This window comes from Eschrichtius robustus, chromosome 3 (assembly GCF_028021215.1).
Source record: "Eschrichtius robustus isolate mEscRob2 chromosome 3, mEscRob2.pri, whole genome shotgun sequence".
NCBI lineage: Eukaryota > Metazoa > Chordata > Mammalia > Artiodactyla > Eschrichtiidae > Eschrichtius > Eschrichtius robustus.
Window position 1 is genome coordinate 122,095,641 of NC_090826.1, and position 25,056 is coordinate 122,120,696.

General features: G+C 43.7%; 1 protein-coding gene across 1 annotated transcript; it reads left to right on the top strand.

The window, feature by feature from the left end:
- The first annotated feature begins 1,450 nt into the window (after positions 1-1,450).
- Positions 1,451-20,745, top strand: MGST3 (microsomal glutathione S-transferase 3). The gene is made up of 6 exons (XM_068541180.1): positions 1,451-1,558; positions 15,237-15,360; positions 16,485-16,558; positions 17,417-17,474; positions 19,714-19,786; positions 20,498-20,745. The coding sequence occupies exons 2-6, from the start codon at positions 15,244-15,246 to the stop codon at positions 20,632-20,634; spliced, it is 459 nt and encodes a 152-aa protein (XP_068397281.1). The 5' UTR covers positions 1,451-1,558; positions 15,237-15,243; the 3' UTR covers positions 20,635-20,745.
- The last annotated feature ends 4,311 nt before the right edge of the window (positions 20,746-25,056 follow it).

Here is a 25,056-nt window from a genome sequence, read left to right on the forward strand (position 1 = left end):
CAAGGGAGCTCTCTGGGGTCTCTTTTATAGGGACACTAATCCCATTCTTGAGGGCTCGACCCTCATGAACTAATACCTGGCAAAGGCCCAAGCCATGAATACCATGGCAGAGGGGATTAGGTTTCAACATATGAAATGAGGTTTGCGTGGGGAGGGGTGGGGGGCGGTGGGCAAAGACTAAAACAGAGAACACCGTCAGTCTGTAGAAGCAAGGGGGAAAAAATGTCCCTCAGTAATGTAAAAATGCTTTCCTACTTTTTTTACTTGCAGTGTTCAGTGAAAACAAGTCCTTTACAATCAACATGCCAGAAACCCTAACATATAAGGCCTTCTTGCACTGAAAAAGTTAAAAGCGTGAGAATGGTTGGAAGTTGTTTAAACAACAATAGTAAAGATTTTACGAGACCTCAAAATACTCCCGGATGTGTGGATATGACAAATCAATAAAAAGGAACCAACACCCATCCTAGAACCTTGTAAGATCTAGATACCAGCCTTTCTACACCTCAACCTGGAAGCACAGGCTCTCGTATAGAGGGGACGTACTCCCACATAAGAGACACTAGGGGTGGCCCAGATGTGGCAATCCCTAGTAGGATGTGGGGTATGCAGAGGAAAGGGGTGACGGGCGCACTTAAGACACGTGAAAACTGGAAGGTTTGGTGCCTTCTGCCGTCGGCGGTCCAAGGCTGATTTTACGGCACTTAGAAGCAAGCTCTACTCCTTCCGGCTCGACCCTGCCTGCAGGCCTCCCTCAAGACCTCATCGGACTTGGACTTGAGGGCCTAACTGGGGCTTGTATTCGCTATCAAAGATCTGGGGGTCCCCGAGGCGGTGCGGTCTAGTTCCCGAAGAGCTGGACCCCAGCGAGCGGGCGGCGTGGGCGAGGATGGGTGCGGCCACCACACGGGCAGGGCTCGCTTCCGGATCTTCGCAAAACTAACAACATTAGTTAGGGAAATATACAGGCTCTAACAACCCTAAATCCCTTCACTTGGCGACTGTAGCAATCTGAGACACTGAGCGCCCCGCACACCCTAGACGCAGCCAGAACGCACCCATCCCAGCCTTGCCACCCGGCTCTGGTGACCTCCCCCTAGCCCGCACGCGCCCTGCAAACCCGTGCCCCCGCCCTCACCCCAGAGCCCCTAGAAGCAAGCTACGGTGGCTCTGATGGGGATAAATTATTACCGTGCTACCGTGCTGCAAACTCAATCCGAGAAGTATGAACTGGCTGGGACAGTTTAGGAAGGCGGCCACGAGGGCATTTGCTGAAAGGAACAGATAAATGCATTTGGGAGTAGGAGGGGTAAATCTGTGGACAACGGTGAGGAGGAAAGAAATGCAGTCTCTGCCTCAAGAACAGCGGCCCAGAAGTGGTGCTCAGAGAGCTCTCTCGGACACCCAGAGCCCCGCCTTCAGGGCGCGGCCTCGCGCTGCCCCGGGAGGGGGCGGGGACTACTCCGAGCCACGCCCCACTCTGCAGGAGGCGAAGGGTGCCGCACCTACACTTCCGCTGCGCACTGCGTTCTGCACCAGCCGAGCGAAGGTGATCCAGGTGAGTCCCCGCACCTGCGGGCGGCGAGGAGCGTGGGCCTCGGAGGCATTTCAGCTCCTGCGTTGGGCACCGCCCGTATCTCGGCCATCCCAAGCTGAATAGGGACTCGCTCTCTCTCTCTCTCTCTCTCTCTCTCCCTTCTTGTCTGTAGATTCCTTTCTACCTTCCCATCCCCTTTGCCCTCTATCCTCCCCATGATGTAGTGGGTTTGGAGCGTCTAAGCTGGGCCGGCCTCGCTATCTAAAACTCAGGGAGATTCTCAAGGTCAACCCTTCCTCAGTTACTTCCTTTTCTCTCCTCCGCTCCCTGGGCTGTGCGGACACCGGGCTCCTTCTTTCTGCCTCCCAGAGCCCACCTGACCTTGCCAACTGCATCTCTGGTGCACAGGAGGGGTGGGCAGGGCACTGCAGGGGCAGCTGGCAGTGCAGGCCTGATCGGTAACACAGGTTTTTAAAGTGGCCTGCGAGCGCTGCGCCAGCTGCCGATGTGCATGTGTTGCTAGGGACCTTCCGGGAGGGTCTCCCAGGGAATTGTGTTTGTTTTCCCCTGGTTTCATAGAAACGTTTGTCGTATGTTTGAATTGGAACCTACGAGTGGGTCATTTCTTACCGCTGCCTTAGAGCAGGAGAGGAGGCGGAGTCTTTGTTGAGGTTGATTTCAGAGAATTTCCCTCATCTGGTGTTGCTGCAGGGAGCGTTAGGGCCACAGCGGTGGGGCAGCTGCGGGGCGGTGGAAGGGGCTGGAGGCTGGTTGGTAAGTCATTCTCCGAAGTTCTGGCTTCTGCTATCACTTTCCTTGGGAGTCACGAGTTTACCGCTATATTGTAGCTTAGGGGACAAGTGAGTGTGGGAAGGGAGGTAAAAGGAAAGCAGAGACAGGAGGGTGGGTAGGAAAAGAGCTACGGGCTTGCGGCTTTAATCCCCTAACTGGAGAAAGGGAGATCTGGAGGGAAGGACACTTACTGCTCTGCAGATATATGGCTCTTTGCAGGTGCTGTAGACCTGGGCGTGGTCATATGGAATTGCAGCAGGTTTTCGATTCCTCTGTCGGTGGAAGCAAGGGCATCTCTTGGGAAATCTGTAGATCACTGGGAGCCTACAGTTTCTGGGAAGCACCCAAGGTTACTGGTCAAAATTACAGACTATGCTTAGGTCAATGAATTCAGTGATGAGAGCATAGTATCTGAGTCAGGGGATCAAGAGTGTTTATTCTCACAGAAGTTAAATTTAACAGAGTTAAATAAGTTTACATCTAAAATCCAAACAAATACTTTCAGCCGGGGAAGACGTTCTGTAAAGCTTCCCTCCTGACAATGTTACAGAAATAGAAAACTTTGTCAAGTGATTCCCCCCACAAATGATGTTACTGCATATAAAACAGAGGTACTGTGTAGAGGTACTGTGCCCAGTCATAGAAACTGCACTGCAGGGGCCTCCTTAGATTAAGGAACAAAACTGGAGAAGGGCAGTCTTCCCCCTTATTTAGACTTAATCCTGCCAGTTTAGAGTTCTGCAGAGACGCAGTCCATGAAGGGGAACCTCTTAACCTGGAGGATAGCAAAGAGACTGAACCTATGTGGAGAAACCTGGAATGAAGTGGATGACAAATCAATCTGTCAAAGAGTAATTTAGTGCCTACTGCACAGCTAGCAATATTTAAATATATTCTTCCCTATATTTCTATTTAAATATTCTGAATCTGTATTCAGAACACCCTTGCCAACCACAATTGACCATGAACCATTTAGCATTTTTTAAAGCAATATGTGTTTAAAAGAATATACTGCTACGGTTTTTACAACTGGTTTCATTAATACTACTTATGACTATACCATCCTCCCGAAAAAGGAGAATTCAGCAGTTACCAGGTAGGTTACTGCTGTGTAAAATAGAATTTTTGTGTTTCCCTCGCTATCTCTTACAGTGTCTATGTGCCTATCTTCCTATGGGGAAGTTGTACTACCTTTCAAATACATTTGCAAATACCTTTAAGGAGTTCAGCATTTAGAATCATCCGTCCCCTGTTACGCTCTGAGTTCTTTCTAGAGTCGACCCATTTTTTAACTGGAACTTGTGTTCTAATATTTTGGTGACTTAGTTCACTCTTTTTTATTTAATAGTGTTATTTTATTTCTCCAGCCTAAGAAATGTGAATGATTGTGACACAACTTCATTCTAAGTACAGACAGGCCTGAAGAGTTAGACCCCTGTTTCAGGCAGGAGCCTGCAGCCTATGCAGTTCCTTCATTCAGAATGGCTGTTAGCCTGGAGGGGACTTGTTCAGCAGCTGCTAAGAATTCACTGCATACAATCCACCCACATTTCTTGTGATGGAAAATCCAAACGGTGTCCATGTGACTCATTAGAGATTTTTTTTTTTTTTCCTCTTTGGGAAGTCAGGGCTTAGTTTCACTCTGCCCCTCAGTTCCTATATAATTCCAGTTAAGGGACAGGTTATAGGGAAATCGTGATGTAAAAATGAAGTGCCAATTTTTGTGTTGCTTTGCCCTTTGCAAACCTCTATGCCCGAAAGTTGGGAGGAATTTTTTTCCCTGTAATCTCTCCTCCTGTCATACTGCAGTGCTGACACTCATTAAAAAGAAAAAAAAAAAAAAAAAAAGTTCCTTTTTGGACCTTTTCCAAGTTTTTTTCTTCTTCCAATTAGAAAGCTCTCAGGCTTTAATCAGTCACAGACTTGGAGTTAATTATTAGCTTTCTGTTCTCGTTAACATATTTTATGCTCAGGAGAGGGTCCGGAGAGGTAGAAAAGTTTCAAAAGAGGTCAAGTGTGGTCAAACTTGCTCCCCAACCTCATTGAGAGACAATACAGCCAAGGGTTGAGAGCATAACTGTGGAGCCAGACTGCCTGGCTGTGTGTGAATCCAGGCTTTCTCTGTTATAGCTGCGTGTCCCTGGGCAGATTACTTAACCTCTCTGATGTTCAGTTTCTTCATCTGTAAAATGGAGTAATAATATATCATAGGGAAGCTGTGAGGGTTTAAATGAGTTAATATTGATGAACTACTTAGAACAGTGTTTGACACACATTAAGTAATATATGTGCTAATAATAAGTGTTATTAATAATCATTGATTTCTCCTACCACTCTTCCTCTAGGCTATATCACTACCCTTCAGCCAACACTGGTCTCCTTTTTCATCCTTATACAAGTAAACCCCTTTCCTGTCTCCGTGCCTGTGTACTTGCTGTTTTCTCTACCTGTGTGCTCACTCTCACATCACTGTTACATCCTTCAGAGCCCTTAGCTCAATCTGTTACCTTCCTGTTTCATGATCCTCCTAAGTTGTCTCCCTCCATTTGGCTCTGTATTCTGGAAGGTCAGGACCTTCTTTCTCAGTCTTGTTCACCACTGTAGCCCTGCACTGCACGTGGTACCCAGCAGTCAGTAAGGGATACATCAGGAAAGGAATCATTCTAAGGCACTACTGAGGAAGGTGGTAGATGTGGACTTAAAGTGAGCATTCCATTTAGGTGAAACACTTTGTCCTGCATTGACTTTGTCAGATCAGCTCCCTTGAATGAATTGTTACACGATTTTTATTTTCTTCTGCATCCCATAACTTCTTCCCATTCTCTTCCCTGTCCTCTGAGATTGGTGCCTTCAGACTATGGGAAATGTCCTGCAGCCTGTCCCTGGGATCACACCTCCCTGGAGGCTGGGCTCCAGATGGTCCAGCGTGGCTCAGGGCTTTTAGGTCATCACATCAAGGAACTCTCGCCCATAGGGCCTTTTGGGTCAAGAATCTGTTTGGGAAAGTTTGTCATCCTACAAACAGGGGAACCTAGGATTTGTTCTGTCTTACAATCTACTATTCTTAGATTCCTGAAGAGCTGAATTACCAGTTTTCCCCAGGGGAGATTCAGTTAAGCATATGTGTCTAGTGCCTTTTCACACAGAAGTCAGACTCCAGAGAAGAAAAGAGCAGGTAATTTGCTTATTTGGCCTTAACATGGTTTATTTGTGTCAATGCAGGCTCATCCCACATAACCAAGAAACATTCACTTGGACTCGAGCATCAGGCTGGTCCTTCCCTCCCCCTCCCGCTCTCAGCCAGCGCAGGAATGTAGTCATCGTCATCAGCACAGACAGTTCACGAGAGTGTTGGAATTAAAATGACATGTGGAACTTGAATATTTTATATTGCAAGCTGTGGCTACTTAACTATAAAATTGACTATATTTGGATTTATGGGACATTTATCTCTTAAGAAGACAGATCTTTCCATCCCCCCTAACTTGTAGTGTGCTTCCACTTTCCAAGTGTTCTGCCAGCAACACTGATGAGGAATTAAAGAATATCAGAAACCGGGAAAGCCCCACTTTATGACCTGCCTCTGCTGTTTGCCTCACTTGAGTTAGTATTCAAGGCTGGACAAATAATGGCCTGCTTATTCAACTAACTTTTCATTTTTAGCCCTTGGAGTGATATTTACTGAATATGCAAAACGATTGTGGGGAATAGTTATTTTTCTTCACATGGTTATTATTCCTTAACTGTCCATGTACTCTTTTTTCTTAAATTTTTTTTAATAAATTTATTTATTTTATTTATTTATTTTTGGCTGCATTGGGTCTTCGTTGCTGCGTGCAGTCTTTCTCTAGTTGCGGCGAGCGGGGGCTACTCTTCGTTGTGGTGCACGGTCTTCTCGTTGCGGTGGCTTCTCTTGTTGCGGAGCGTGGGCTCCAGGCGCGCGGGCCTCAATAGTTGTGGCTCGTGGGCTCTAGAGCACAGGCTCAGTAGTTGTGGCGCACGGGCTTAGTTGCTCCGCGGCATGTGGGATCTTACTGGACCAGGGCTCGAACCCATGTCCCCTGCATTGGCAGGTGGATTCTTAACCACTGTGCCGCCAGGGAAGCCCCCATGTACTCTTTTAAAAATCTCACTGCCATTTGAAACTTTGACACTCAAACAGATTTTATCATCTGTGTACTGTAGAATTGACCAGACTGGCATTTTGAAAATGTAGGATGGACCCAAAGAAATTCTGTGACTCTCCTTTTTTTCTCTCCCATCATGGAAACAGGGAATTATCTTTGTGCTGCTTGCCTCTAGGATCTCAAGTTTCTCCACTTAGCTTTATATGGGCTCAGCTGCCTTGCCTAGAAATAATTTTGAGGACTATTCCTTTGTAGATACATTTGGAGGCAGAAACGAGGCTGGACAGCTACCTCATTAAAAGAGTACAGGCTGAGTAGACCCCTAGCACAACCTCAGAGTTTTTGGAACCACCTCCCAGTGTTGGAGACTCATGGAGATCCACTTGATGTGATCACATGAAGCCCTTTAAGTGACCATCCTTGTATTATTCTCATGAAAATAAAGGACCGGGGCTTCCCTGGTGGCAAAGTGGTTAAGAATCCTCCTGCCAATGCAGGGGACACGGGTTCGAGCCCTGTCTGGGAAGATCCCACATGCCGCGGAGCAACAAAGCCTGTGCGCCACAACTACTGAGCCTGCACTCTAGAGCCCGCGAGCCACAACTACTGAGCCCACGTGGCACAACTACTGAAGCCTGCGCACCTAGAGCCTGTGCTCTGCAACAGGAGAAGCCACCGCAACGAGAAGCCTGTGCACCGCAACGAAGAGTAGCCCCCGCTCGCCGCAACTAGAGAAAGCCTCACGCAGCAATGAAGACCCAACGCAGTCAAAACTAAATAAATAAAATAAATAAATTTTAAAAATAAAATAAAATAAAGGACCATATATAAGGAAGATTGGATTAATAGTACAGGCAGCCAAATAAGGATTTTAATGAAACATTGGGGAATGGCTCCAAGTCAGTCTGTAAGTGCTTTAGCATTGTCCCATTCCTGATGCATTTAAAAAAAAAAAAAAAAAAAAAGACTGCTGAGAAATTGCAGTAGAGTTGGAGGGGAGCAATCTTGCAAATGGAAGTAAGGGTTACCATTGTCCACACTGGCTTTTATTTGTTTGAGGGCAAAGAGAGAGGTGAAAGTTTAAATCCTCTCTCCCTTAAGACGTTTGATTTTCATTTAGGAGAAGACAAGTTGTTGTAACTTCATGGCTCAGAAGTCATAAATTATTTGAGGCCAGTGCCCAAATGATAAAGCCTGCCTTTTGCTCCATTTGTGCAGTGTTGATTGTGCCCTGGGGAATTTCTATTGGCAGCTAAGATGGAGTGGAGTAAATAAGTGAAGGAGAGTTTTACCCCAGTAGTATTCCGTTGAATGTAGTTCAGGAAGTTCTCTGAGTAACCCTTTTGTAACTGAAGGAACCCCTGCCCCAGTGAGATAAGGCAAGCTGTGGCAGAAGCAGGAATTGGCGGAAAGGTTGAGCGAAGTATAAGCGCTGGAGTAGTGATGCTTCCAGGTGAGTCTGTCAGTCACATTCCTATAGGAGAGTACCTTAGCCAAATATCATAATGAAACTCCATGTTGCTAACTCAGGCACTGGAATAGAGCATATCTTCTAGGGGTGAGACCAACACTGCCTCATTTTAAGTCCAAGCTTGATCACTCCTAAAGTAAGACTTTACAATGGTGCCTTGTAGCTTTTTAAAAATCCACTGGGTGTCTACTCACTGGATGCACCAAAGAGTTGTTGCCTCAAATACTCTTCCTTCCACTATGCTGTCCCATAGACCTCAAGGCCCCACCGGTCACCAGGGCGCCAGTGTTCTCTGATCTACCCCTAGACACCCACTGTGGCCTGGGGTTTTTCTGCTGCCCCTTGTCCCATGCCCCACCTGCTTCAAATACTGTTCCTAGTTTTTTTCCTCCAACCTGATATGTCCTCAGAAAGTCATGTTTGGCCAGTAATATATATTTTGATAAATAAAAAAGTTACACACAGAAATGCTGCTGTTTAAAAATATCTGTTGTAGAAATAATTCTGTTTCTAAAGTATTCTCAAAATGTGCAAATATCCAAAGGTAGAGCCTGTGGCTGGTGAGGGTCCATGAGGAGGAAAGGCTGCATGGGCAAGTGGTAGGACTTGCATGGGGCCATACTGGCAGGCCTGGACAGTGTGAACACATTTAGGAGGGAGAACTGCCTGATGTGTATTACCTCACAGCCCACTTGTCTCTTAACCCTCAACACATGGACTTCCACCTTCTACCACCTCCCTAAAACCAGGGTTCCCCCTCACCAAAGCCAAAGGCATATTCTTAGCCTGTTCATGCTTCTTGACAGAAGTGTCCACTTCTTCCTTTTCAGAACTCTTTCTTCCTTACGTTTAGGGTCTGTACCGTTCCTGGTCCCTTTTCATACCTGGAAAGCTCTTTCCACGTGCGGGAGTTGAATCCACCCGAGGGCTTGCATAGTTAATGATGGTGCATGTTTGCTTGGTCAAACACCTTTCCCTTTGGGAAGTGATGCTTCCTCTGCAATTAAGGCACTTAATTGCATACCCTTTCTTCCTCTACGCATCTCATCTTAGTCCGTTGGGGGAGAAGCAAGAAGTATTGACTGTTACGTGGCCTGTAAAGACTCTCTCATAATCTGGATCTGTCGTCTCTAACCTTATTTCCTGATGTTCCCACCATGTGCTGGGGTCCAGGCTTTTCCTCACCCAGGGCCTTTGCACTTGCTATTCCCTCTGATTGGAATGTTCTTTTCCCCATAACGTTGTGTGGCTGCTTCTTCCTCATTCATGTGTCAGTGCAGATGTTGGCCACAGAGAAAAGATCTTCCCCAGATGATCCTGCTGGAGTAGCCCCACCTCCACCCCGTTCCCTCCGCATCACCGCCCTGTACGTTCTCCATAACAGTCATCCCTCTCTCAGGTTGCCTTTGTTTGCGTACTTGTTGTCAGTCTTCTCTCGTCATTAGAGTGTCAGTGCCTTGAGGTCAGGGACCCCCATCTTGTCCACTGCTTTATCTCCCACAACTCAACATTGCCTGGCACAGAGTAAGCACTTTGTATATTGTGGTTGAGTAAGTGACTTAAGTGTTCTGGGACTCATGCTGTCCACACTAGGAAACTAACTCCTTCTGTCATTATGCTGTCCACGTCAGGAATCTAAGTAGACCAGCCTTTTGCCAAATTTGATTCTATCCCAAACAGTATCGGAACTAATTTCTAAGTCAGAGCACATTATAGATTTGTAGAAAAATCAGTATCTCCTTATTTAGGAAGTATTACATATGTGGACAGACATGTACACTTGCCAGGATGTACAATGTCTTTGTGTTTGGACCAACATTTATTAAGGGTTCATACCAGATGCTTAGTCTAGTTTATCTCATTTAACTCCTCAAACCATCCTGTGAAGTAAATAGTATTCTCCCATTTGGCAGAAAAATTAAGTAGCATTTCCAGGGTCCCACAGGTGGGGTCTGAACACAAGTCTAATTCCAGAATTCCCACCGTCTCTACTCCTGTGGATTTTCCCATGGGAAAAGGCAAATCATAAACAGTATTCAAGTCTGCTAGGAATAAAAACATTCCCAAAAGGATCTCTACTATTAAATAAGTGACACGAATTTTCTAAATAAAAAGAAAAACGAATTCCTTTTAAACCTTCAACTTAATTGTTCTCTCAGCTGAACTATTTTGACTCAAGACTTCCAGGAAACAGTTAACTAGGAGCATACACCTCTGTAGTTACTAATAAGTGAAGAGAGAACAGAAACACTTCTGTCCTATCTCTGCCTTTCCCCAACCCTTTTAGCTTCATTTTTGTTGGGGGGGGGGGGTGGGGGTGGTTGTACACAGCTTCTGATCATTGGTATGAAGGAAAAATCTGGAATTGGGTATTTGTTTACCTATTTGCCTGCTTTCCCCAGTAAAACATGAGCTTCCTGAGGGCAGGGACCAAAGTCTGGCTTGTTCACCTCATCCCCAGCATGGGCGCACTGAGTAGCACATAGTAGGCACTCAATAAACTTGGACAAGTAAATGAACAGATGCTCAGCCCCATGCAGGGATAAGCATGTCTGGCTACAGGGAGGGTTTGCATGACTGCAGTTTGCTGATTTCCATAGTCTGTACTAGAAGCCTGCTTCCTTCTGAATACTCCTGCCCTTCAGATAATATATTATAACATGGCTGGCTATTAAGAGTTCAAAAAGGAGGGGAATATATGTAGTTCTAAGCTTTGTTTGCTATTTTAAAATGATAATTATAAATTATAAATTCTTAAATGTATCTCATCATCATGTATTCGAACATCCGCTTTTATCACTGAATCAGGGCAAAGACAGTTAACAGAACATTAGCACACATAGTATAACCTGATATATAACATTTATTGAGTACTTACTATGTGACAGGCATCCTGATGGGTTTCACCATCTTTAATCTTTCACCATTTTTAATGGTTATATACTATTCTGTTTTACAGATATATTATTTATTTAATTAGTTCTCTTTGTTTGGACATCTATACCATTTCTGCTTTAGCTGTTATAAATAGTGCTGAAGTGAATGTCTTTGAACCAAATCTGTTTGCCTTCCTGATTATTACCCCAGGATAGATTCCCAGTAGAATTAATGAGCAAAAGGTTATGAACAATGTAAATAAAGCATATTGCCTGCCGCCAGGCTGTCCTCCAGGTGGTTCTGTTTTACACTTCTCCCAGCAGCGTGTAATACTACAAAGTAACTAGATAAATTTTTATTTGTACAAATCATAAATTTTAATCTTTACAGCTGGTGTGCGACTAACCTCGGAAACTGCGTGATAATTAACAAGTGCTATTATACAACCAAGTGAGTTACAAAGTAATCTATACCAGTCATGAAAGTTCAGCTCCGAAAGGACCATTGGACTGCATGCTGTGTGTCTATCACCATGTAGAAGGCAAAGTCTAGGGCAGAGCTCCCACCCCCAAGAACCTTATCTTGCTGGGTGGATATACGGGTTGCCAGTGACACAGAGCAGGTATGTAATCAACAAACTATAGTGTGCAGTCCGAATGCGTGCTCATGTCAGAAAGAGGTTGTGTTGCACGTATCAGCTTCTCAAGCCTGTGCCCTGGGAGCTATCTGCTAGCTGCGGGGCCGGCCCAACCTCGGGCGTGGCTGGAGCTGCCTGGAACGTGGCTGCTGTGAGCCGAGGTGCCTCCCCTTTCGCCAGTGTACGCACCCGCACCCACGCGACGGGGCGGGAGCGTGCATCTCTTTGCCCTGGATTCCTCAGAAAATAAGGATTCAGCAAATGACGAAGTTTTTTTTTTTGAACCCTAAGTGAATTAAACTGATTCTGTCCTTAAAGGACAAGCCTTAAGCATTTTGCAGTCCCTATTGGATTTATGTTTTCAGCAGCTGTAGCGACAGAGCTTTTCTCTGTGTTCCGATCTCCTCTTTCTCCAGGAATTCATACATCCAATTGCTTCCATTGTTTCAGTAGATGCTTTGAGGGGAAAAAAGGAAACTGACATGGGTTAGGCACACACTTTATGCCAGGCACTGTGCAGAGCGGAGGACGCATTCTGAAAGCTACCTGGACTTACAGCTTGCTTTATTTATTCTACAGCTTTCTATAAGCACACACTCTGTGCTTGGCACGGGGGATGCCAGACACACACACGGTCCCTCCCTCACGGGAGCTTAGTATCTGATGCAATTGGCTGCTCTTTCTGTTCTAGCCCTGATCACGCCAGCTGGGAAGTGCTGGCTGCAATGGCCTGTGAAGCAGGGCTCCTCATGTGGTGAAAGTGCAAGGAGGTGTCAGGGCGGGCTGAACAGGCTTGGCTCTGGCACCTATGCAGGTGTGTCCAGGGCTCCTGCAGGGAGAGCCTTGGAGAGGGCCGCCTCTCTCCTCCTGCCCCTAGTACGCTCACTGTTTCCTGACCGATTACACTGTCCTTTGCACACCACCCACTTTAGCATCGGACTCTGGGTCTCCTTTACTGTAAATTCTCTGTCCTTCAAAGGTCTTGTTCCTGGCTCTGCTTGCCCTCACCTAGATTCTTTTCCCCTCAGTACCTATCACCGTACCAAAGTGTGAGGAGAGTCACTTTCACTTTAGGTGTGACTGCCTAAAAGTGTAACCTCCCAGGCTGCATTTATACTTTGGAAGAGGAGGTCAGTAGTAAACATTAATTTCTAATTGCAGGTTTTTGAGCGGTTGCCTTTCTGAGTGTTCATTGCCTGCAATAGAAACATCTACTCAAAGGACACTTCTCTGTCCTGCCACCTAGCTTCTCCTACCCAAATCCTTACAGGCCAGAAAAACAGAGGCCAGTGACCGAGCCACCGAATTCTAATGTTTTGCCTGGGCTTGCTGGAGTATTTGGGGAAGAATTCTAAAACCTGCTCTGGTCTTAGCTCTGCCCTCATCTCTCTACCTGAGCCTCCATTTCCTTTTCTGTAAAATGGAGCTTATGGGATTTGGGGGGAGATGAAAAATGAGCTGAAAAGTCTGCACCAACACAAGGTTACCCCAGGCTGCGAGAGAGCCTAGCCTCCTGTCTAAAGGTGAGGTCTGAACAGACTTTCAACTTGCACACTTTGACCTAAACCAGATATGCTTAATTGTATCGTTCTTAAACAGGCGGCTTTTGACAAAGTTAGAGACAGCTTCATTTTCAGTGGCCTGTTTGGCCCAGATGTGTTGAACCCCAGGGATATCAGGTAGTCATGTTTATTTATTTTCAAAGAGGTGTTCAGTATTCACCCCGTATTTTTGTTTTAATAACTACTACCAAAGCTTCCTCCCCAAGCTGATTTTCTAAACTCTGGAAAGGACTAATTCTAAAAGAGAATGAGGGCAGGGAAGCTTGGAAGGCAGCCAAAGACTCCTTGCTCTCCGCAGCCACACGAGATGGCCCAGGAGAGGCTGACCTGGAGGTGATTCCCATGCTGAGTCATGGGGACGGCCCTTTCCAGTGTGTGTCCCTTGTCCTGGAGGAGGGGATGCTGGGTGCCCCTCCGCGAGCAGCTCTAGGTAAAGAAAGAATATAGCAGGGGAAACTAACGGGAATTATTGTGAAACATGGTTGGGGGTGGGCAGATTTTAGGATTTTGGTTCCAAATGTTATTTTGCAGACCTAAGGGAAACTTACTTTTAAAGAACTGACCTGTTTGCTGGCCCCAAATTCCACACTGAGACAGATTCTGTGATCCCAATGTCAGTTCAGCTCTAAATTGTCAAGTGGGATTGAAAGGGGACATTGGAACTGAATTGGAACCTAAATCTGAATCCCAACTCGGATACTTTCTCTTTTAGACCTTGGGAATATTACTTAACCTCTGGGTGCTCTTTGGAAAATAGGGATATTAGCATCTTGTTGGGTTGTTTGTGAGGATGACTAAAACATTTTGGAGCAGGGTAACCTTCCCAGGCTTTCAGGAGAGGTTGCAGCCAAACAGTTTTCAGGGGTGGAAATTTCTTTTTCTTTGGCCACGCCATGTGGCATGCGGGATCTTAGTTCCCTGACCAGGGATCGAACCTGTGTCCCCTGCAGTGGGATCGCGGAGTCCTAACTACTGGACCACCAGGGAATTCCCAGGGATGGAAATTTTAAACTGAAGACAGAATACACACAGGAGCTGTTGGCCTGTGGCAGCCACGCACGTGATGAGACAGCAGCTAAGGATCTCTGGAAGCATTGTAGCTATTTCTCTGTGTCCTGCCGTGCTCTGACCCTTCAGACATCTGGTGATCAATGCTCAGATAGACTGGAGGGCAGCACTAACTTACTCTGAATTTATTAGGGCTTCTTCCCACCCAGCAGGTTTTCCTCTCCTTGATCTCCGGTATGTTTCTTTCCTTCTTTCTTCTTTCCTCCTGGAGCAGGACAAGAGCTAAAAGAGCTGAAATTGCTGAACACCGAAAAATGCGGAGATGAGCTTTTTCTCCAAACATTTCATATGAAATTTTTCAAACATGCAGAAAAGTTGGAAGAATTGTATAGTGAACATCCATATAGCTACCACCCAGGTTCTAGCATTAATATTTTGCTATATTAGCTTGTATCATCATTTTTTGATGCATTTCAAAATAAGCTGCATTGCAGGCACTAGAACACATCATGGGGTTAGTTTTGAAGTGTTAATTTGATGAAGAATCTGGGTTCTCCAAGAGCTGCCCAGAGCCTTGCTCTGCTTTCAAAGAACTAGAACTGATCCCTTCCCTACAAGTGTGATATTTCTGCTGCTGTACCAGCACGTGCCTCAGGATCCAAGGGAGGCCCTAGGGTTCCTGCCCTCAGAGTGTCCCCAATGCCAATAGACATACAAGCGAAAAACTTGGAATCACTGTGTACATACTGACTATATCCTGTTTCTCTCTCTGTTTCTCTTTCTTTCTCTTTCTCTTTCTTTCTCTTTCTCTCTCTCTCTGTCTCTCTCTCTCTGTAACTTAGTATATCTTTTAGCATTTTGCCTTGCTAAATATTTTTTTAAATTGTGGTTTTTAGTGGCCAGACCATCCAATAGCAGTGACTACTGCAATGGTTTAGATAAATCTCATACATGCAATGTTGATCAAAAGAACTCAGGCACAAAAGAGAATATACAATGTGATTGTGAACTTTTCTGTGTGTATATCGCAGACTTGAATCATTTTTTAATTCTGCTGGGTGGTATACAGTAATATCTCTACCTCTTAGAACCACCAGGTCACTCATGCCTCTTTCTGATCTGTAGCGATACGTTTGCTGGTAACAAAGCATCCCACTCTTGAGGCCTCCTGCAGCTTGGAGCCCACAGTGCCAGGTGGCGCCTGAATGTGTTCTTTCTCCCACAGAGTCAGGATGGCCGTCCTCTCTAAGGAATATGGTTTCGTGATTCTAACTGGTGCTGCCAGCTTCATAATGGTAACTCATCTAGCCATCAACGTTTCCAAGGCCCGCAAGAAGTACAAAGTGGAGGTGAGTGGGAACACAGCGGTGCCTCTGTGGGTTCGTCGGGGCAAGAACTTGTTTTCAGTTGTGGAGGGAAAGGTGAGGTGCTAGTGGTCAGCGGTGGCAGTTTCAGGCCTGTTCCTATTAGAAATTCTGCCCCTGTCTGGCAGGAGGAAGGCAAGAAATATGGGGCCCTTCTGGAGAGTCATTTCCATCTTGTTTTACTTTTGTCTCTTCTGTAAAAAGACCAGGTGTGCTTTTGGCTGGAGCTCTTTGCTAGGAAGACAGTTATTTTCTAAAGGGGGTTAAATAGGGAATTCCCGGGCTGTCCAGTGGTTAGGACTCTGCATTTTCACTGCCAAGGGCCCAGGTTCGACCCCTGTTTAGGGAACTAAGATCCCACAAGCCTCACAGTGAGGCCAAAAATAAAACGGGGGGTGGAGGGGGGTTAAATAGCAGTTGTTTCCTGGTGTGCCACTTTAAAATGATGTCTTCTGGTGATTTTCCTGTTTCCCAAGTAGAAGAGAAGCACGTGGTGCTGAGTTAGCCTGTGTTTGGACATCAGACATAGGGAGGAGATCTATTGAATGCTTCCTTTAGCTCTAGCTGATCTAGAAGGGATACTTACTGAAGCTGTCCCTGGTGAGCAATGTTAAATGTCTACTTCTTTTGAGCAATTTATAATTAGAGCTCCTTTTAAAGTTTTCATGTCTAGTTTATTATTTTGATGGACACATTAAAACTCTCACACACTCAGTTTCTGTTCCCCCATTAAGGGGAACCTTAAAAGGATGTGGTATTTGCTGACTCTTGGGAAGGAGCTATTTCCCAATGGCATCCTTGTAATGCATCCCAAAGCCACCAGTGATGGCATAACGTCAACAAAAACCCTGAATTTGGCACAAGCTGCCTCTACCCCTTGAATGGCACAGACATATATTCTTGTCACTGGATATTAATAGACACAGATTGAATCTGCCTCTGAGAATGAGACCTCTGTCACCACATGCATGTAAGCAGAAATTGAATGATCATCTGACCAAGGTTATGGCAGAAGATGCTTTGGGATACATTATCTTTAAGGTTGATTTTAACTCTCAACACTGAATGCTACACTTGACCATTTGATCACACACACTTTGTTTTAACAGTATCCTACAATGTATAGCACTGACCCTGAAAACGGACACCTCTTCAACTGCATTCAGCGGGCCCACCAGAACACGTGAGTGCTGGCCCTGCCCGGCCCCCAAGACATCTGCAGAGTGGGTGTTTTCTGTCCAACACCTCAACCCTTGGTACTCTGTTTGCTGAGTAATAGCAACGATGACGATCATGGATACTCATTAAAAGTATCATTAAAAATGTATAAGTGAACAGATTAAATATTAAGCAAAATTAAGAGTTGTTAGGATGGTGGGATTCTAGATGACCTTTTCTTTTTTTCTCCCATTTCTTTTATTTTTAATTGAAGTAACATTGATTTACAATGTTGTTAATTTCTGCTGTACAGCCAAATGATTCAGTTATAAATATATATATATATTCTTTTTTGATATTCTTTTCCATTATGGTTTATTACAGGATATTGAATATAGTTCTCTGTGCTATACAGTAGGACCTTGTTGTTTATCCATTCTATATATAATAGCTTACATCTGCTAATCCCAACCTCCCACTTCATCCCTCCCCCAATGCCCTTTTCAAACATGAATTTAATGCTGCATTACTCTTCTGCAGTATTTGCAGCAAGTTCACTCTAAACTGATACTGAATCTCCCAGCCTAGGGGGTGAGAGGCTTTGAGCTCTGTAAGGAAATCTACTCTAATTCACCTCATCAGTTTGTCAGATTTGAGGTCTTTGACTCACTGTGTTCTGAGTTACCTCTAATCTAATCCCAAGCAGAGCAAAAGAAGGTGGATCTTAGCGGTCAGGCCTTCTGCCTCTGGTCAATGTTTATTTTTATTCTCAAGTTTCTAACTTGGCAAGTAAGAATGCAAAGGGTTCTTAGTTTTACATAGACATACTTATATAGAGCACTTTAAAGGAAAAAAAAAAACCTTTTTTTTCTATCTATTCCAGGTTGGAAGTGTACCCTCCCTTCTTATTTTTTCTAGCTGTCGGAGGTGTTTACCACCCAGTAAGTTTTTCCGGGGAGGGGGTTCATCTAATTAGATTTAATAGATTGAATTCACTGAGCCATTCAGGAGGGAAGAGGAAATGAAACTTTAATGAACATCTTCAATGTCTAGGCACCATGTATTTAAAAGAATTTCATTCAGTTACTTCTTACAAAGTTCCTTAAAGTAGGTAGAATTTTTCCCGTTTTTTACAGATAAGGAGAAACCTCTTGGATACTATGTAACTTTCTCAAGATCAAATAGCTACAGAGTAGATGAATCAGAATTTGAACCCAGGTCTCTCTGATCCTAGGAGGTTCATGTCCATTGAGTTTTCCTTTGCCACATTATTCATGCAACGAACGTTTCCTGGACACCTGAACAAAACAGGCAAAGACTCCTGGTTTCATGGAGCTGACTCTTAGTTGGGGTCGCAGACAAAAAGCAGTTCAAGGACATCGTGTAGCATGTTAGAAGGTGATGCACCCCACAGAGGAAGCAAAAACAGGGATGGTGGAAAGGGAGTGCCTGGGGAGGGGGGGGACAGTGTTGAGTGGGGCGGTCAGGAGGAGCGCCTTGATGCGAAGGTGACACTTAAGCAGTAGGTGAGGGAGCAGGTGCTGCAGATGTCTCCAGACATCTGCAGGCAGGAGACGAGCCAGGGCGAGGCCCTGGGGCAGGAGCCTGCCTGGTCTGTGTGGTGCACAGTGAGCGGTGCGGCTTCAGTGGTGAGCAGGAGGTGAGGGCTGGAGGTGAGGGTGGACCTCGGGGCCGTGTAGGCCGCTATGGCCCTTGTGAGCCTTAGGTTTGGTCCTCACTACACCTTATCTAAATAAAGCAAGTTTATCTGAGGCTGATTAGTTGCCACTGGGGTCTTGCCTTACACAGAAAGTGTTTCCTTTTCAGGGCCCAGATTTCCCCTCCATTGAGTTCAGACCAGAGTGCTGGCACCTCACATTTCTGGTTCTGAGACTTTCATAAGCCTCTGGTCTGTACCTGAATGGCCTTGTGCTTTTTTTGTCAGCTGCCAGAATGGCACATCTATAGTTCATGACCTCAAAGTCTTGTATTTTTTTCAAAGAAAAATCTGCTACTCTCTTAGAGAAGATGTTTCTTTCTTGTGCCTCTAAAGAGCCCCAATCCTAGCAAGTAAATAGGCTAGCTGGTCTAAACAGACTAGCTGGTCTCTCTAGGCGTCACCTGATGTCCACCCCAGCCCCGTTCCCGTCCCACTTCCCTAGATCCCATTCCTTGTGCTTAGTTCTTGGAAATACTCTAAGACTACTCTGAAGACAAGCACCTAATATTGCTCCTGGGTTGACGGTAATTATGCGACTTTAAAGAGAGACCTGGCAGAAACTACAGAGCTTCTAGATAGTGACTTGTGCGCCTGGGGGTTTTATTTATAGTTGTTTCATGCTCCTACTGATACTTAACTTTCCCTAAAATCATCAAAACAAACAAATAAAAATCCTAAAGTAGGAACCTCACCCCCACTGATGCCACTGCTAAATTGAAAAGACAGCTGGGGACAGTGACGCCCAGTGACTCACGTCCTCACACACCCTCTCTCTTCCTCTCCCCTGTCTCCTTTAGACCAAATGGGTTGGTCACCCCGGCAGGGTGTCCAAATGGAAGGATTTCCCATCTTGCATGAGTTTTCACTCTCTCTTCCCAAGGGTGTTGGGAATAGGGAGACTTTCCCCTCCAAGACCACATGTTCTGGGATTCACAACATGACACACTCCCCCGACTTTTTCTAGTGGAGCCCCATGCCTATGCGTGGGCCACAGCACAGCCCCTTAGAGCCCTCCCAGGGGGGACCTGGCTGAGACGAAGCAGCACGCAGCCGTGGGGTGTGCAGTCCATCTCCTGTCCACAGGGCTCCTCCCCTAGTCCTGCCTTTCAGTCGGTTTCCTCTCCTGGCTTACTCCGCGACCCCCAGGCCTGCCTCTCCTTCCCCTGTGCTCTAGCACACTGAGTCCCCTGGGGCAGGCCGGGAGGTTCCTCCCATCCCACCTACCTAGGAGAAGGCCAGCAATCACCTCCCAGGTCTCTGAGCAGTTCACAGAAGGATCACAGCGCTTTGATTTTCCTGACTGAAACAACTTCATTCTACCCTAACTTTGGTAGGGAGTATTTTACTATATCCATAAACTGTTAACTTTTTGTTAAAACATTGTGTAATCAATCCTAGATGTTAATAAAATTCTGCCTGTTTCTTTCATGCAAATAACTAACAGAGCCCTTTTATTTTAGCGTGTAGTTTCTGGCTTGGGCTTGGCCTGGATTGTTGGACGAGTTCTTTACGCTTATGGCTATTACACAGGAGGTAAGGACATATTGACATCTGTCAAGGAAACAAATTTAAAATCTTATACTACTATATTTTCCTGTTTAGCAGGGCTTTAAGAAGAGGGAAAGTAACTTGATATTTAGGTGAAAGATCTGTTATCTTCTTTCTTTTTATTAACCTTTGAATAGTAACAAAGCGCATTCTGCATCTTCAATGTGTCAATTGCTGTTCTAAGAACTTTGCATATGCAATTTAGCCTTACAACAATTCTGTGACATAGATAATATTATTTTATAGATGAGGAAACTGAGGCTTAGAAAGATTAAGACTCTAGGTCACAGAGCTACTAAGTGTAAACTAGAAAGCCAGGATTCAAACCCAGGCAGTCTGACCCCAGATCCCCTGCTCCTAATCAGTACTATAAATGGTGTGCCTGAGAGAGAAGGGGGAAGAGATTCTTCTGGCTGGACTTACCTCTTGGAAGAGGGAAAACTCCAAAAGATCCTGGAGCAAAGGTGCTCTAATTATTATCCCACAATGTGTTTTAAAGTTCAATACTGTTGTGGCACACGACTTTGCATGCAGTATGTAACATACTGACAGCTTAGGCTGAAGAGCTGGTTGGCCTCCTAAGACTAGATGGTCTAATGTACAACCCCAAGTGCCTTGACAGAATGGCTGGTGGATGTTGACAGCACTGTCATTGTGGAGCACCCCCAGTAACTTCTGCTCTTTCCTCTTTTTTAGAACCTAGAAAGCGGAAACGGGGAGCCTTGAGCTTCATTGCCCTCATTGGCCTGATGGGCACCACGGTGTGCTCTGCTTTCCAGCATCTTGGCTGGGTTAGAACTGGCTTGAGCGGTGGGTGCAAAAGCTGCCATTAAAGAGTTATAGGGTGTTTTGAAACTCTCATTCATTTTGACTGACTTTTATTTTCAGTGACTTTTTTTTTTTTCCCTAAATAAAAACTTACCTGGCGTCAGCCTCATACCTAACCCTGACTCTCACTTATTTATTTTTGAGTCTTTATCTAAAATATAAGTAGCCTGTTCCTAGTAGATGAGAGAGAGGCCACAGGTATTAAGCACTCCTTCTCACCCTGCCAGAGGATGTTTACTTAATGTGTGAGCTGGAAAAAGGTCTATTTGTGGAAATATGTTCATAGTCATGCCACAGCAGTGAAAAACTGGGGCTCGAAGAAAGTCTTTTAGTGCTAGTTATAAGATTATCATCTTATCACTTGCTAATACATAGGATAACAATAGGATTTAAAAAAAATCTCTATTGAAGATTGCTTCTAATGCTTAAAAACTGAAGTGATAGACTAAATTTAAGGTTATGAAACTTAATAGAGATGAATCTAATTTCCTGCATTTGGATGCAAAGATCTGATTGCATAGGTACAAATGGGAAAGGACAACCTTAGCAACAAAATATGGAAGACTTAAAAGGTTTTAGCTGACTTGGAGAACAATGTGAGTTGGCAGAATGAGATGGCTGTTCCAGAAATGAATGTGGCCCTAAACTACTTAACAGTAATAGTGTCTAGATCTGTGCTTTCCAATACAGCCACTAGCCACATAGGACTATTTATATTTAAATTTATGCTATACTATATAAATAAAACAAACAAAAAAATCAGCTCTTTAGTTGCTCTAACCACATTTCAAGTGTTCAGTAGCCTTTGAGGATTAGATAGGATTTGAACCCAGGCCTGACTCTCAAATCCATGCTTTTTCCATTGTACCCCACTACCACTTCGAGGAGCTAAAACATTTAAGGATAGAATGCCCTGGTCGGCAATTGAAGATGGTCAGCTTTGGCTAGATGACTGCCTGGAGTCCTCAGGGCATTGGATGAGAAAGCTAGACTAGATCAGTGTTGGTTCATGAGAAATTTTCACCAGTGGAGAGCAAAATAAGAAAAATGAGGACTGTTTTTATAAAGCTTTAACTTGTATTCTTTTTTACATTAAAATGTCCCTTTATGAAATGATGGTGGTGATGAATAGTACGGTTTTCTTTGTTCCTGACTTAAAAAGGTAATATAATTAAAAATTTGTAATAAGCTAGGGTTGTGGTTTGGGTTGTTTTTTATTTTGATTTTTGCCTTTTTGGTTTTTGTTTGATAAGAAATGCACCTAAAGAGATTGGAGAACTTGTTAAGGTTTCTTTTCTCATCAGAGTATAGGCATCAGCGAAGCAGGGCAGGGGAGACATGGAGACAAAGTTGGGTTTTCACCTTTGTTTGAAGTCTTAACAGGGTATGCTTTTCAAAGTAATATGATCCATCTTTGTCATTTTGCTATTATAGAATGGGCTCAAAGGAAGTTTAATAAGGAACCCAACACATGAAAGGGTGCTGTGGTTGAAGTGGGGAACCCAGAGCTCTGCCTTTTCATTTCCCTGTTTCCTCCACAAACACACTTCCAGGGCACCCAAGGGCTGGGCAGAATCCAGTTTGTATCAATGCCATAGAGAATAACCCTGCCTGGCCAGCTAGTTTCTATTAAATTCCCTGGTCTCGTGGAGAAAAAAAAAAAAGGGCATAAGTACTGCTTCCACTCACTGCTGTTCCGCAGTGTACATTCCAAAGAGTCAGTTTATTTCTATGGAAAAACACATTCTGAGTTCTGTTATAGGTGGAAATTAGAGAACCATACCAGTCTACCGTTGCTCCATACTGAACCTCAAGTATCCCCCCACCCCCCTGCAGGTAGCTATATGCCCTTGAGTTTATTAGCCTCCCTAAGCCTCCATTTGCTCAGCTGTAGGTTGGGGATAATGATAATACTTACTGTATAAGGTTCTTTTTTTAAAATTGAAGTATAGTTGATTTATAATGTTGTGTTAGTTTCTGGTATACAGCAAAGTAATTCAATTTCATATATGTATATTCTTTTCAGATTCTTTTCCATTATAGTTTATTACAAGATATTGAATACAGTTCCCTGTGCTATGCAGTAGGTCCTTGTTGCTTATCTATTTTACATATAGTAGTTTGTATCTGCTAAGCCCAAATTCCTAACATCCCTCCCCTATCCCCTTTCCCCTTTGGTAACCATAAGTTTGTTTTCTATGTCTGTGAGTGTATTTGTTTGGTAAATAAGTTCATTTGTATCATTTTTTAGATTCCACATATAAGTGATATTATTTGATATTTGTCTTTGTCTGACTTATTTCACTTAGTATGATAATCTCTAGATCCATCCATGTTGCTGCAAATGGCATTATTTCATTTTTTTCATACCTGAGTAATATTCCATTATATATATATAGATATAGATATAGATATATAGATATATATATATAGATATATATATATATATATACACACACACACACACACCACATCTTCTTTATCCATTCATCTGTCAATGGACATTTAGATTGCTTCCATGTCTTGGCTATTGTAAATAGTGCTTCTATGAACATTGGGGTGCATGTATCTTTTTGAAGTATGGTTTTCTCCAAATATATGCCCAGGAGTGGGACTGCTGGATCACATGGCAACTCTATTTTTAGTTGTTTAAGGAGCCTCCATACTGTTCTCCGTAGTGGCTGTACCAATTTACATTCCCACCAACAGTGTAGGAGGGCTCCCATTTCCTCACACCCTCTCCAGCATTTATTATTTGTAGACTTTTCAATGATGGCCATTCTGACCAGTGTGAGGTGATACCTCACTGTAGTTTTGATTTGCATTTTTCTAATCCATTGCTAATTAGCAGTGTTGAGCTTTTTTTTATGTGTCTGTTAGCCATCTGTATGTCTTCTTTGGAGAAATGTCTGTTTATGTCTTCTGCCGATTTTCTGACTGGGTTTTGTTTTTCTTGTTATTGAGCTGTATGAGCTGTTTGTATATTTTGGAAATTAAGCCCTTGTGGGTCACATCGTTTGCAAATATTTTCTCCCCATCTATAGGTTGTCTTGTCACTTTATGGTTTCCTTTGCTGTGCAAAAGCTGGTAAGTTTGATTAGGTCCCATTTGTTTATTTTGCTTTTATTTCTATTGCCTTGGCAGACTAACCTAAGAAAACATTGCTATGATTTATATCAGAGAATGTTTTGCCTATGTTCTCTTCTAGGAGTTTTATGGTGTAATGTCTTATATTTAAGTCTTTAAGCCTTTTTGAGTTTATTTTTGTGTATGGTGTGAGGGAGTGTTCTAACTTCATTGATTTACATGCGGCTTTCCAACTTTCCCAACACCATTTGCTGAAGAGACTGTCTTTTCTCCACTGTATATTCTTGCCTCCTTTGTCAAAGATTAATTAACTGTGGGTGTGTGGGTTTATTTCTGGTCTCTCTGTTCTGTTCCATTGATCCATGTTTGTTTTTGTGCCAATACCATGCTGTTCTGATTACTGTAGCTTTGTAGTATTGTCTTAAGTCTGAGAGGGTCATGCCTCCAGCTTTGTTCTTTTTCCTCAGGATTGTTTTGGCAATCTGGGTCTTTCATGGTTCCATATAAATTTTAGGATAATTTGTTCTAGTTCTGTGAAAAATATCATGGGTAATTTGATAGGGATCACATTAAATCTGTAGATTGCTTTGGGTAGTGTAGCCACTTTAACAATACGAATTCTTCCAATCCAAGAGCATGGGATAACTTTCCATTTCTTTGAATCATCTTCAGTTTCCTTTATCAAGGTTTTATAGTTCTCAGATATAAATCTTTCACCTCCTTGGTCAGGTTTATTCCTATGTATTTTTTAAATGTGATTTTAAAAGGGACTTTTTTCTTACTTTCCTTTTCTGATATTTCACTGTTAGCGTAAAGAAATGCAACCAATTTCTGTATGTTAACCTTGTATCCTGCTACCTTGCTGAATTCGTTTATCAGTTCTAGTAGTTTTTATGTGGCATCTTTAGGATTTTCTACATATAGTATCATGTTATCTGCATGTAATGACAATTTTACCTCTTCCCTTCCAATTTGGATACCTTTTATATCATTTTCTTTTCTGATTGCTGTGGCAAGGATTTCCAATACTATGTTGAATAGAAGTGGGCATCCTTCTCTTGTTCCAGATTTTAGCAGGAAGGCTTTCAGCTTTTCACCACTGAGTATTATGTTGACTGTTAATTGTGTTGAGATATGTTCCCTCTATACCCACTTTGGTAAGAGTTTTTATCATGAATGGATGTTGAATTTTATCAGTTGCTTTTTCTGCATCTATTGAAATGATCATGTGGTTTTTGTCTTTTCTTTTGTTGATGTGGTGTGTCACATCGATTGACTTGTGTATTTTTTAAAATCAAATCGTATTGGGAGAAGTCATTTATTTTATGGAAAAGTTTTAA

Excerpts from the sequence above, each read along its gene's own strand:
- MGST3 (XM_068541180.1), top strand. The coding sequence starts at position 15,244 with ATGGCCGTCCTCTCTAAGGAATATGGTTTCGTGATTCTAACTGGTGCT. Across the intron at positions 15,361-16,484 it reads GCAAGAAGTACAAAGTGGAG|TATCCTACAATGTATAGCAC; the intron begins GTGAGTGGGAAC and ends TTGTTTTAACAG. Across the intron at positions 19,787-20,497 it reads TTATGGCTATTACACAGGAG|AACCTAGAAAGCGGAAACGG; the intron begins GTAAGGACATAT and ends CCTCTTTTTTAG.